Source organism: Mustela nivalis (genome assembly GCF_964662115.1).
Source record: "Mustela nivalis genome assembly, chromosome: 2".
In the NCBI taxonomy this organism is placed as follows: Eukaryota; Metazoa; Chordata; class Mammalia; order Carnivora; family Mustelidae; genus Mustela; species Mustela nivalis.
In genome coordinates, this window is record NC_139021.1 from 86,014,696 (window position 1) to 86,029,326 (window position 14,631).

The following is a 14,631-nucleotide window of genomic DNA, read 5'->3' on the forward strand; positions in this document are numbered from 1 at the left end:
ATAACAAACTATCAGAAAGAGAAATCCTAAAAAAATGTTCTTACTTACAATTGCATTAAAAAAAATACCTAGGAATAAACTTAAACAAGGAGATGAGACACAACAAGACGCAAGTAAATGGAAAGCTATTCCATGCCGTGGATTAGAAGAATTAATATTGTTAAAATGTCTGTATTACCCAAAGCACTTTACAGATTCAATACAATCCCCATCAAAATTCCAAAGACATTTTCCATAAAAATAGAAAAAATCCTAAAATTTGTATGAAACCATGAAAGATCCTGAATAGCCGAAACAAATTTGATAAAGAAGAAAAAAGCTAGAAGTCTCTCACTTTCTGATTTCAAACTGTGTTAAAAGCTATAGTAATAAACAGTTAACAAAATCAAAAGACAACTGACAGAATGGGAGAAGATATTTGCAAACGACATATCAGATAAAGGACTAGTGTCCAGAATTTATAAAGAACTTAGCAAACTCAATACCCAAAGAACAAATAATCCAATCAAGAAATGGGCAGAGGACATGAACAGACATTTCTGCAAAGAAGACATCCAGATGGCCAACAGAACATGAAAAAGTGCTCCATATCACTCGGCATCAGGGAAATACAAATCAAAACCACAATGCGATATCACCTCACACCAGTCAGAATGGCTAAAATCAACAAGTCAGGAAATGACAGATGCTGGCGAGGATGCGGAGAAAGGGGAACCCTCCTACACTGTTGGTGGGAATGCAAGCTGGTGCAGCCACTCTGGAAAACAGCATGGAGGTTCCTCAAAATGTTGAAAATAGAACTGCCCTATGACCCAGCAATTGCACTATTGGGTATTTACCCTAAAGATACAAACGTAGTGATCTGAAGGGGCACGTGCACCCAAATGTTTATAGCAGCAATGTCCACAATAGCCAAACTATGGAAAGAACCTAGATGTCCATCAACAGATGAATGGATCAAGAAGATGTGGTATATATACACAATGGAATACTATGCAGCCATCAAAAGAAATGAAATCTTGCCATTTGCGACAACATGGATGGAACTAGAGCGTATCATGCTTAGCGAAATAAGTCAAGCAGCGAAAGACAACTATCATATGATCTCCCTGATATGAGGAAGTGGTGATGCAACATGGGGGCTTAAGTGGGTAGGAGAAGAATCAATGAAACAAGATGGGATTGGGAGGGAGACAAACCATAAGTGACTCTTAATCTCACAAAACAAACTGAGGGTTGCTGGGGGGAGGGGGGTTAGGAGAAGGGGGTGGGATTATGGACATTGGGGAGGGTATGTGCTTTGGTGAGTGCTGTGAAGTGTGTAAACCTGGTGATTCACAGACCTGTACCCCTGGGGATAAAAATATATGTTTATAAAAAATAAAAAATTAAAAGTAAAAAAAAAAAAAGCTATAGTAATCAAAACGGTATGGTATTGGCATAAAAACAGAAACACTGACCAATGGAACAGAATGGAGAGCCTAGAAATAAACCCACACATATATGGTGAGTTGATGTATGACAAAGGAGGCAATAATACACAATGGAGAAAGGACAGTCTTTTCAATAAATGGTGCTGGGTAAACTGGACAGCCACATGCAAAAGAATGAAAATGGACCACTGTCTTATATGATAGATATTAACTCAGAAATGGTTTAAAGACTTGGATATAGGACAAAAACTCACAGAACTCGTAGAAGAAAACATAAGCAGTGAACTCCTTTGCATTGTTCTTGGTGATATTTTTTGGACTCTGACTCCAAAGGCAATGGCAACAAAAGCAAAATAAACAAATAGCACTAAATTAAGCTAAAAAGCTTCTGTGCAGTAAAGAAAATCATCAAGAAAACATAAAGTCAACCTACTCAGTGAGAGAAGATATTTGCAAATCATTTATCTGCTAAGAGGTTAATATCCAATATATATAAAGAACTCATACAGCTTAATAATAACAATAACAACAATGAAACACAAACAATCCAATTAAAAAATGGGCAGAAATCTGAATAGATATGCTTCCAAAGATATACAGTTGGCCAACAGACATATGAAAAGATGTTCAACATCACTAATCATCAGGGAAATAAAATCAAAACCACAATGAAATATCATGTCACACCAGTCAAGATGGCTATTATCAAAAAGATAAGAAATAGCAAGTGTTAGTGAGGATGTGAAGAAAAGGGAACACTTGTGCAATGTTGGTGGGAATGTAAATTGGTGCATCCCCTATGGAAAACAGAAAGGAGATTCTGCAAAAAACTAAAAGTAGAACTATATGATCTAAGAATTCCACTTCTGGGTACTTATTTGAAGAAAAGAAAAACACTAATTTGAAAAGATACATGCATTACATTCTTTGCAACACTATTCACAATACCAAGATATGGAAACAACCAAAGTATTTATCAATGAATGAATGGTTAAAAATGATGACTCACACACACACACACACACACACAAATACTGCTCAGCCATAAAAAGGATGAAATCTTGTATTTGTAACAACATGGATAGACCTTAAGAGTATTATGCTAAGGGAAGTAAATCAGATGGAGAAAAACAAATGCCATATGATTTCATCTTGGCAGGGTATCACCTTCAAAGGCAGCATCTTCGCTATGCCTTCCCGAAGCCATTGTATCACTCCATCAGGCCAGCAATTTCTGCGATGTGTGGTAAGTGATAAGAGTGTATCCAATTATTTTGTTCCCATAGTCCTCTTCCTTGGTCCCTTGGTCCAATGAAATGTATGAGAATTTTTTGTTAGTAGAACAAATGTTCTGTAAGCCCTCAGATAGTGCTACTATCTGAGGCTCTGAAGGCAAGAAAAGCAAATCCATATCCAGAATATGTGTCATTTCCAGTCAAGTTGAATTGTTGTCCCTTCCAGAATAAAAAGGGCCCAGTTGGTGTCCTCAGGGTTGGTGTTATATTGGGTGCATGCCATTTATTTCTTTTGCTGATAGATTGGAGTGAGAGTAGTTAAATTAGTCTTAGTGGGAATCCACATTTTGGGATCTGTTCAATGCCTCATTCTCTTCCCTTAAGTCTACTCCATTAATGACTCCACTGCAGCAGCATATGACAGCTGAAGACAGACTGGCTGACTTCTGACCAGGCCATTCTGTCTGGATGGTGGTTTAATGTTTATTCCTTCATATGTTCTCTGTGGTGGATGTGATAATGCAAGACAATGGCCTTCGCATTTCATCCTAACTTTTATAACTACAACCACATTCCTCTTCCTCAGACTTTCTCTTTGCTGATCTTCCAGCTAAACCATTCCTCTCTGAAACTGTTCACTTTCGCTATGGGTACATCTATTTTCTGACCTTGGCAACTTTTCTCTTCATGCAAAGTGGTGACCAGGCATTCTTAAGTGGTGACCAGCAGCCTATTTCCAGATTGCACTCAGATGCTGAGCCAACACGCTTATAAATCAAGTTCATTCTTTTTCTTCCTTTGTATTTGATATTTGGGTTCATCTGTGGCAGCTGGGGGTGAGGCAGTGCCACCATAGTGGTGAAATGTCATGGAGATCTATTCATTCGTCTTGCCTGTTTCCTCTAAACTTGCTTCAGGCTAATATTGGACCTTTCATCTTATGATGGACTACTTCTAGGCATGCTTGAATAATAACTTGGTAGATCTAACAGAAACCAGTTCATGATAGCCAGCTCTGATCTCAAGGTCAGAGAATCTATTTCTGCTAGAGCTGTTTTTCGAGTAATTATAACTCTTTGCTGCAAGGTCATGGCCTAGCCCCAGAAGCTTATAGATCTGTGTTGTGATTCTTCCATTAGATATTGCCGTAAACTCCATAAGTATCTTTTTCTTTTGCCACAGGTACCTCTAAACATACGATAGGGTCTATTGGGTTTTATGTCCAACCAGCAAGGCTATCTCAGTGTAGCCTGCATCAGCTCTCCAGCTCTTTCAAAGCTTTCCACCTACCTTGTCACTCAATGCATGGGTCCGAATAATATTCCCAAGTGTGGAATATGCTGTCCCCCAAATCTAAAAAGGCTAATCTGGCATTATGCTTCTATTTCAATGTACAAAGTGTAACATGCAATAATTTGTCCTTTATTATAAATGCAGACATTCAGAATGCTCCAGTCCACTGAGCCCCCTAAAACTTCACTGGTATGTTGTGCCTCTGAATCTTACACCCTTTGGAAGACAGATGTCTTGTCAAAACTTCCAGGATACTTGCTGCTTTTGATTATCTGTTCTGGTTAATATGATGTCATCAACATAATTTACCAATGTGATATTTTGTGGGATGTCTGGATTACTCAGGCTGCATTATGATCAAGGACAGCAGAATGTGCAGTCTTCAGCAAGGATTTAGATCTATGCTCTTTTCCTTGTCATTGGAACGTTGGCTGGTCTTGGTTCTACTCTCTGATAGAGATGGGAAAGAACACATTTCCCATGTTAGTGACTGAGTACATATTTGTGTCTTAATCTGCTAAAGCAAAGATCCCACAGTTTAGTCTAGCTTCTGTGGTTAGAACTATTATTTGAGTTCATGGTAGTCTACCATTAACCACCAGAATCATTAACCTTATTAGGGTCTGCAATTGTAAATTTAATGGAAAAATTAGAGAAACCACTGACCATACATCCTCTAAGTTTAAGGATGGCACTAATCTTTACTATTCCTTCTAGAATATAAGATTTTGGATTTGCTATTTTGGAAATGGGAAGGAAGAAGTTTTGAGGATTCCATTTACGGTTATCACTTTATTAGCCAAGGAACCAATATATATTTTTTGCATTTCTCTGGAGTTGAAAGAGCCTGGACCTCTCTTCATTTGTGTGTCTGTTCTTTTGTAAGTGCCTGCCCACATCTTTTGTCCACTTTTATTTTTTTTTAAGATTTTATTTATTTATTTGACAGACAGAGATCAGAAGCAGGCAGAGAGGCAGGCAGAGAGAGAGAGGAAGGGAAGCAAGCTCCCTGCTGAGCAGAGAGCCCGATGCAGGGCTTGATCCCAGGACCCTGGGACCATGACCTGAGCCGAAGGCAGAGGCTTTAACCCACTGAGCCACCCAGGTGCCCTTTTGTCCACTTTTAAATTGATTGTTAGTTTTTTATTTATTTGCAAGAATTCTTTATATATTCTGTATGTACTTTTTAAAAATAAAGGTGAACTGCAAATACCTTTTCCCAATCTGTGGCTTACTTTTTCTACTGACTTGTTTGTTTTTTAGATCTATAATTCTTCCAGAATTGTTTGCTGTATATACTATAAGGTAGAAATCAAAACATTTTTTTTTTTAGATAGAAATCCAGTTGGCTCAGTGCCATTCATTGACGAAACAACGCTTTTCTCAATGACACCATTGTCAAAAATTGACCATTTGTATGTGAGCCTGTTTCTGGACCCAGTCGATGGATCATTTATTCTGTTTCATTGGTCTGTTTGTTTATGCTTGTACCACAGCACCCTATGTCATGTGCTATAGGCTTATATAAACTTTGACATTCAAAACTGTAAGTCTTTCAACTTTGTTGTTTTCTTCAAGATGATTTATGCTGTTCTTAGCTTTTTTTTATTTTCACACAAATTTTAGAACTAAGTTGTTAATTTCTAAAAAAATTGTTCTTGGAATTTTCTTTGAGATGGCCTTGAATCTAACATAAATTTGGGGAGAATTGAAATCTTGCATAGTGACTCTTTTATTCCATGTGCATCTTGTATTTCTCTATTTAGTTCTTTAATTTTCTTTAAATGTTTTGTATAAGTTTTATGCATCTTTTGTTAGGTTTATTCCTAAGCATTTCATATTTCTGTACATTATAAATTTTTTTCCTAATTTTTATTGATTTGTTTATAGAAGGTCAAATAATTTTTAATGACCTTATATTTTATTCCTTCTTTTAATATTTTATGTGTAGAATCTTTTGGATTTTCCTTAAATAAAATTGTGTCTCTGAAAATAATAGTAGTTTAAATTTTTTTTTCTTTTTCAATAATTATATCTTTGTTTTTTTCTGCCAGTCATTTTAATTCAAATGCATACTTCTTGGCTCTTTTCCCCAAGTCTCTGGTATTCTTCCTAATTAAAAGAAATCTATATGAATACCCACTGTGAATATTCCACAGAAATGGAACATATAAATAATTTCCTTAGGCTCAGAGATTCATAACTTTCATTGCTTTTTCTATTTTATTCTCTGTGGGAGTGTGCTCAGAGTATATCTGTTACTGAATCTTCATTTTTTTAATTTGTTACATGTTTTTTTAAGACTTGCATTGAGAATTTATTACTGTGGAAGATAAACTGTGAAACTGTAGAGCCCGGCGTTTATTGGACAGATTTTGGGGATTCATAGTTCCCTAATTTGTTGTTTTCTTTTTTGAAATCTGAAAGATCAATGAATTTGACTTCTAAACATACTTCCAGCACTGAGCCTATCATTAATGTTATCTAATTATTGTTTTTCTCAATCATTGTTTTGAGTAAAATTTCAGCCATATGTTGTCACCAGAGGCAATATCATTTTCAAATAAGAATCTGAGTTTCTAAATGGAAGGATTTCTCAATTATGTAATCAAAAATTTCTCTAAAGTAAAAATACAGATCTTTAAATATATTTAATAAAATCAAAACCACAGATATGAAATATGGTGTTGAAAGGTATTTGGTGCATTGATAAAGTTCCCTCGAGGACTCTGGATGTTTAAAGCAACAGTTTGATTGAATAGAACAATAAATGCAGGACTGAGTGTATTTTTTTTCTTTCTTTCTCATCTACTAGAAAAATATAGATAATAGAGCTCATTTATTTCCTTAACATTTCAGAGCTCTGCAGATGGGAAAACACAACCCAGTGGAAATTATTTCTGGCAACCTTGAGAAGATATGTTAGCATTTTGTGGCATTTCTTTCAGTGACATGTAAAGCATGGCTTTCCCTCATTGCAGTGTCACAGTGAAGTGTCACAATAAAGCCAAAATAGTGTGCCCTCAGGGAAAACTAGGGAAAGGGACCATTTTCCATGCACACACAAAGGGTAATATTTATTATAAAGCCTTTCATTTTAGCTCCAAATGCTTCCTGGGCCATGGCTACTTTGCAATGGAGAAATGCACAGAATGTGAGATTTAAAGCAAATGTTGTGTATAAATCTCATGTAATTTACATAAATACAAATAATATATAAAAAATTAAAATGCCTTTATGGACATACAAGCATGTATAAATCTATGCAGTGTGCTAAGGAGAGAGTTTGTGATGTTGCATTGTGGCAGCGTCAGTCTGACAGTGATGGAGTCCAAGGAGCACTAAACTGGGAATCAGAACAATTCTATCTTGACCTATTTCAGCCACTACCAGGACCAATGTCATCTTCTCTGTCTACAACATGTGATACAAAAATTACTACCCATACTTGAGGGGTGAGGAATTTAGTCTTCCAAAAAGCTCAATTATTTTTCTCAGATTACACAGATAATGTTCCTTAAGGAGCTTTATGCACAGTATCAAATAGAATCATTTCTTTTAAGCCAAATTTGTACTTTTTGATAAAACCTTACATATCTCCTTCATCCTTGCACAGTTATTATTTGGACCTAAACACTGAACTTGATTTTGACTACCATTAAGTGCCATCTCATTAGGTTCACTCTGCTACTCCAGACAATGGTCATTTCATTTGGGGGGGGGGGGTCTTAATTACATTTGCAACATGATTCCATTGCTGCAATTCAGTATTATCTCTAGGTCTGATGAGTGTCCTGTTTATTTGCACCTTAATCATTGGGCAAAACCCTGTGATAGGTAGCTTCCTTCCGGTTAGATAGGAGCTGGTTGATTAGGTATTACTCCACTCAGTTGACAAATGCACATGGAAATTAACCAATTTCATTGTTTTAATTTGGCAAATGTAGGAGAGAGCATGAACTTTAGGGTCCAGCAGCCTGGGATTCAAATATCAGCCCTATTGATTACCAGATACCTGATTTTGAGAATGATACTTGCCTTTATAAGTCAATTTGGATAACAATATTAATAAGACAAAGTCTGTAAGGATCTTAAGGATAGTTAATGTTCAGCCTCCTTCATCAAGCATCAAAGAAATGACATTTTTCTGACTGATTAGTTCTTTCTAACTAATCACCACCCAGGTCTTATTGAACAGTGTTTCCTGATACTGACAAATCTTTCTTGGTCTCTTTCCCAGAACCAATGGTATAGTTTATATTGGTTTTTATAATCCACCTTTCTTCCCTGCTTTAATACCTGAATGATATTTGCCAGGAGCCTCTCTTCTTAGTTTGAGATAACAGTTTAGTGGTCTTTTATATTTTCTGAGCATCTTCAATGGAAGTTCACTTGATTCTGGAGACTTCCACTAGTTTGGGGAAGTTCTTAAACTTACCTCACATACTTAGGAGATGTAGCCTTTTTTATATGCTTCTCTGTCCCTCTTCCTTCCAAGGGCAGTCTCCTTGACAAAGAAGACTAGAGTATGGGTAATTCTGGTTTTATGCCTACTTCTATTATATCATAACCGCATGTTGTAGACTTTTCCTTGACAAACCAGTAGATAATAGAATTCCACTTTCAACAGTCTCCACATAAAGGCCTGTTTGTGCTCCATAGTCATGTGGATTTTGCTCCATAGTCATCTTTTTTGCTCCATCTTCTCTACAGGGTCACTTTAAATTTGGACTCATGAGAAAGATTTTATAAAGGGAAATTAGTTTATTTGGGAACTTCACTGTTCTCTTCCTCAGGATAATTTTCAATCAGTCACTTTTTAATCTTTTTAAAAAGATTTGTAACTCTCTTGGACTCTCTCCTTATAGATTTTTTTTTCTTTTTTTGCCTAGAAAGAATAACGCTCCCATTCTTTTCCCTCTGAAGTTTTTAGTTTTTTTAAATTTAAGATTTTATTTATTTATTTGAGAGAGGAAGAGAGAGAACACAAACATGGGGGTAGGAACAGAGAGAGAGGGAGAAGTGTCTCCCAGCTGACCAGGGAGCCTGATGTGGAACTTGATCCCAGAACCCTGGGATCATGACCTAAATGAAGGCAGACACCTAACTGGCTGACCCATGCAGGCACCCTCCCTCTGAAGATTTTTTAATCTAGTTTTTATAAGTTCAAGAATCCATTCATGACTATAATCTTTTTTTATGAATGGGCCACCATCTTTGGACTGATATTCCCAAGAGAACAATTTAAGATTTTTGTCTATTTGATAATATTACTGTGTATTCAGTCTTTTTTTTTTTTTTTGTGATGGAGTAAGTAATATCTCAGATACTTGGAATCTAAGTTTCTCTATTCTGGAGCTTTGCTTCTAAATCTCTTGCATTCTTCCTCAAAGGGCATTTAATAAATATGTCCCATAGACTCACTGTGGGCTAAATCCTCTGGTCTTCCTGGATCTTGCTAACAGAATGTTTGTTTTAACTTCAGCACATAGAGTGATCTGCATTAATTCTGAGTGAGCTATATGTAGGAAATCTGTTTTGAAAGAGTTGCTCTCAGGAGCATTTCTAAACAAAATCATATGAGGACAGGGGTAAGGATAAGCTGTTGACCATTTTTGTGAAATCCAATCTTATTTCTCCTGCTTTTATTTGTTTGTTCTGTGTGCCAAATGAGTGAGAATCAGAAGGCAGAATGCCAGGTAGCATCTTTTCACCTTCTTTAAAGTGTGTGTGTGTGTGTGTGTGTGTGTGTGTGTGATTGGAGATGGGTTGATGGAATGTTCCTAGCTTGCCCCTCCTTTTATGCTTCCGTCTTTCAGGTCAAACTCAGGATGTAGCATCTCAAGTTTGATCCGCAACTGTGACAGAGATAAGCAGTTTGGGTAGCAAACAACTATTTAAAAAACCTTGTGATTTATCCATACTGGACATGTTTTTTGTGTGTGTGTGTCTGGTGGTATATTTTTCACATTAGCTGTTTCTTAGGATTAGCAAACCAGTGCAAATCTTGTTTCATCCCTCCCTGAGTATTTAATGTAGTGCCAAGCAAAGCACAGATTAACATATGCTTACTCAGGATTAAGGATGATTTAAAAAAAAAAAAAAAACTCTTCTGATAGACAGTAAAACAGAATCCACACAGTTCAGTAGATTCAATGGGTGGGCTGTTTCTGTTAGTGCCAACACCTAACCCTAAACCTTTAGTCCCAGGTTCCACGGGCTTTGGGTTATACTTCATGGAAATCAAACAGCAAGTAGTGGTATAGTCTTTCTCCATGTTTTTCCCTCAATCACTACAGTGCTGCATATGATTGCTCCATGGCGAAGAAGAGGAGAGCTGCAGAGCAGGCTTTGGGTGTCCCAGTCAACAAGAGAAAATCCCTGCTCATGAAGCCCCGACACTATAGCCCAAACCTGGACTGCAGAGAATGTGATGACAAGACCGAGACAGAGGAGGAAGACGGCCTCCCAGAAGCCAGCGATCGCACTGCCACAGGTAGCAAGCGGGAAGAGCCCAAACTTTTATCTACTCCTTGACACCAAAGCCTCAGTCTTAACTTATGTAGAACATCTAGTCTTTGTGGCTGTAGAAGCAAATTCCCATTTGAAAGCAAAACTGAACATTTATTCACTCAGTATCCATTAACTGAGAGCCAATTTTTTGTTTGTTTGTTTATCAGTAACTGCGGGAGTCTAAATATAAAGTAAATATAAGTCATAGAGAGTTCTTGCCCGAGTCCATTTTCAAAAGCACAGAATTGGAGTGTGCCTCTTTTTGAGGAAAATAAAAGACACTAAGCCTTAAAAGAGAACCTTGACTCCCTAATAGGACAGATGTCTATTCTTGAAAGAACCCTTAAAAATAAAAGGACATATTTAAGCTTAAGGTATCTAAGATATGACATATATAAAGAATTTACTTTTTTGTTTTATAAACACACAGAATATTTTTTGTCCCCCCCCCCAAATATAATAAGTATTAACAACACAGGCTAATGCAGGTAACCTGTGACCCTAATCTTTTACCATCTTTAAAATAAATACTTACAGCAATGGACTTAGCAGAAGGGATCCAAAGTTGGAAGCCTAGATCCTTCAGTAGGAAAATGATGTGTTATAGAAAATGTATTACTGTGCCCATTAGTTCTGAAATAAGTGATTTTCAATTGCCTTTAGGTGCACATTGTATTTCATGAATTCAATTCTTCACTTGCTCACAAAGTGTTCTTTGCATGCTAAGTGATATATAGCTACTATTTTGAAATTTTAGGATATGCTTCTCCGCAGTTCACAGTTACTCCTATTTGGTTCATGGTAGTCACAGTGTCTCCAGGAGTTGGACCATCACCAACCACTTTGTGCTTGAGGCTGAAATTGAAGGACATGCAAATATCTCAAAAATTTATGAAAAAAAATTGAAATCAAAAGTTTGACTGATTAGAAAATGAAATGAGGCCACAGACCTGTACCCCTGGGGATAAAAATATATGTTTATAAAAAATAAAAAATTAAAAAAAAAAAAAAGAAAATGAAATGAGGTGTACATATATTCTATGAAATATGTTTTTTTCTGAATGTGATTTTTAAGGAATCAAAATATACTAAATATGATGTCATTTGAAAAGAAGTATGTATTTTACAAGCCATAGGCAAAGAGCTCTTAGATCATAAGTATCTATTACAGACAGAATTAAAGTGACAGCAATAGGGATTACTAGAAAAGATGTAAAAGCATACTTTTACAAAGCAAATTCAGGACACAACCATCAGATCTTCAGTAATCCTAGCTGGCAAGTAGTTTGAGATTCTGCAGTGAAAACAAAGTTGTGTACTGATTTGACAGTGTTTAAGCAAATGTCCTGGATTCTCTGTATTTACCTGATGGCTTAAAGCCTCCTCGTTCATCTGTAAATTATAATGAGCCTTGACTCATCTTGTTTCCTTGAGCTGGTCCGCTTTTTGTTGATTTATGAAAGCTGTAGGTTGAATCTAGTATTAGGGAGGGTCCTTGAATCGATGTGGTTAGACTCGAGCTATAAAATTCATCTAGTTGACATTAACTCACCAACTGTGGTTTTTTTTTTTTAATGGGCATCTTTTACACCAGCCCACTCTTGTAAGTGCCATGATGACAAGGACTGTATCTGCCCCTGGTTTCCTGCCTTTTATGTTAGTTGTGTGATCATCATCGATGCCCAGGATCCACCCAGAAAATATTCTGTCAAAATGTACTCAGTGAAACATTCAGTTAGAAGCACCGATGGGTAAATATTTGCAGGTTCACAAATGTTATCTATTTTCATATTTAGCACTGGAAGCACTATTAATAATGAATATGCTGAAATTGTAGTGGTAGTGGCCATTATTTTTGAATGCTTAATATATTCCAGGCACATAAATTGTATCACTTAATCCACCCAACAATGACATGAGGTATGCATGATTATGGTCCCAATTTTACAGATGAGATCATTGAAGACCAAAGAGATTTAATGCTTAAGGTAATGCAGCTTGTAGGTTTTGAAAAGAAGATAATTAGGAAACAATTGAAGGATAAGCAAAATAATTATTTCCCAGCTAACCATGTTCCATATTCCAATCCTCCCGTGCTCTGACTACTTTCCGAAAGTAGTGAGGGCGGCATTCTATAACATCCAATCACAAGGTCAGGTCACGTTTCCAGAAATGACAGGTCACAGATGCTCCTACCCCCAGCTGAAAGAATCTTCAGTTGTTTTCAGACCTCTGAGCAAGTTACCCACCCCTCCAGAAGGAAAGGGGGGTTTTCACCGGTCATCTCATTTACTCTGGGTTCCCCGAGGCCTTTACCTTGCAGGTGTGTGCCCAGTTGTGCCTTCAGCAGGTGGTTCAGATGATGAATAAGGGGGCAATGCTTAGGAAGGCTTTAATTCCTGGGCTTGAATCCATTTAATAGCAAAATAATGTCTCAAGCCCTCAACTGGTGTCTTTCAAAGAACTGCAGGTACGCATTAATGGTGATGAAGAGAATGTGGACAAACCTTACAGATACACCTTCTTCACTGGGGCAAACAGAAGATGAGTTTGCAAAGTACTACCAGGCGGTAGGACAAGCGTGTGCTTTCCCAATGCCAACAAGGAAAAGAAGAATTGCCTGGAAGTGAGATTAGCCATGTGTGTGGTGTCCGTCCTCAGTTTCTAAGCTCACAGTCATGACTCAGGAAATCTGTCACAACTGTAGGAGCTCTAGGGGCTGAAATGATCATTTTAACACATCTTATCTCTCAACGAAACACAAATAAGGGATAAACCACTATGATTTTAGAATTCTGAAAGAATGATTCATTTTTCTAGGGCTTTAATTCTTAGCAAGATTTACATAGTCGAGACCTGGAAAACTAATATATCCATACAAGTAATTTTGATAGTTCCAGAAAGAGAACTAAAATCCAATTAAAATAAAATCCAGTTATATTAAAGGAGTCAAACTCCAAACTTGTGATTTTCAGAGGAATTTTTAAAGTTGTTTTGAGGCAGAACATCAGAGAGATAATGTGAGCGTCATTAGCATATGCTCTCTAGGATTACCAGACCCCTTAAAGTAGAGACTTTGGTTTCAAGCAAATAAACAAATGTGAAATTTTTCATATCAGGCAAAAACTTTTGGTGGTGGGTATTATAAAGGGCACGAATTGCATGGAGCACTGGGTGTGGTGAAAAATAATGAATACTGTTATGCTGAAAATAAAAAATAAATTAAAAAAAAAAAAAAAAACTTTTTTTTTTTTTTTTTACTTCATGTCACAGAAGGTGTCATCCAGCTCTGGCCCCTCCCCCTGCCCCACCCTTTGAAATACTTTCAGGAAGAGAAAGGTGTGTGCTAGGTAAACATCCAACTCTCTGTGTCCCCAGGGAGTGTGCCCAAGGAATTTTCTGACGTACACTGTTATACGGAGATAGCCAAGGCGTGGGTACTTGTTAATTTTTGTCTTGTTATTGCTGCTTATTCATTTTTATGTATTTTATTTATAATTTAGAGGTCATTGTTTTTTTTTTTATCAAAAGTCAGGTGACAATTGTATTTTAGTATCTTCCTGTAAATTCACCCTTGAAAGTAACCAAACTTGGGAAAATAATAGATTATTAGTATTCTGAACAGTTTCTCCTAAGGGTTGCTGTGTTTTATAAGCATAAGTTGAGAAATATGAGCTTCCTGGGCTGTGGGATTATGGGTAACTTATTGTAGAGGGATGGCCCTGGATCTGGATGTCAGCCCCCACCTCCACCCCCGCCACCTCTGGCTAGCTGTGTGATCTTGAGCAAGCCCCTAGCCCCTTAGAAAAATCATTTCCCTTCTGTAAAATTGAGCAGAAAGCCCCTTTCTTGTCATTACTGTAAAGATTAAATGCAATAAAGAACTGAACACCATGCCAGGAGCATAACAGTTTATTGTCCTAGGATGTCACTGGATCGTCCTCATTTAAATGATGAGGAACCAGGACTCAGAGACACAGACCTGCCCCAGGGTCACACAGGCAGGTGGTGCTGAGCCAGCAGTTTGGCCCTAGTCTCTGGACCTCAAACCCATCGTGGTTTTCCCTCCACATTGTGCACTGGGCTTTGAAGTTTCTGAAGGCTGTTGATGAGCAGTTCCATAGCCTGCATGGCATAGGTGGTAAACTGGCCGAGCC

General features: G+C 37.2%; 1 protein-coding gene across 8 annotated transcripts in view; it reads left to right on the forward strand.

Annotated features, from left to right (window-relative positions):
* The window catches only part of ST18 (ST18 C2H2C-type zinc finger transcription factor), a 336,134-nt gene that overhangs the window by 258,706 nt on the left and 62,797 nt on the right, over window positions 1-14,631 (forward strand). For 7 of the 8 annotated variants that reach the window (XM_082720103.1, XM_082720104.1, XM_082720102.1 and 4 more), the window contains 2 exons: window positions 2,593-2,679; window positions 10,261-10,457. In XM_082720103.1, coding sequence (XP_082576229.1) covers window positions 2,593-2,679; window positions 10,261-10,457 — 284 coding nt within the window. The remainder of the gene's footprint in view (window positions 1-2,592; window positions 2,680-10,260; window positions 10,458-14,631) is intronic. The other variant, XM_082720108.1, reaches the window with a different exon arrangement.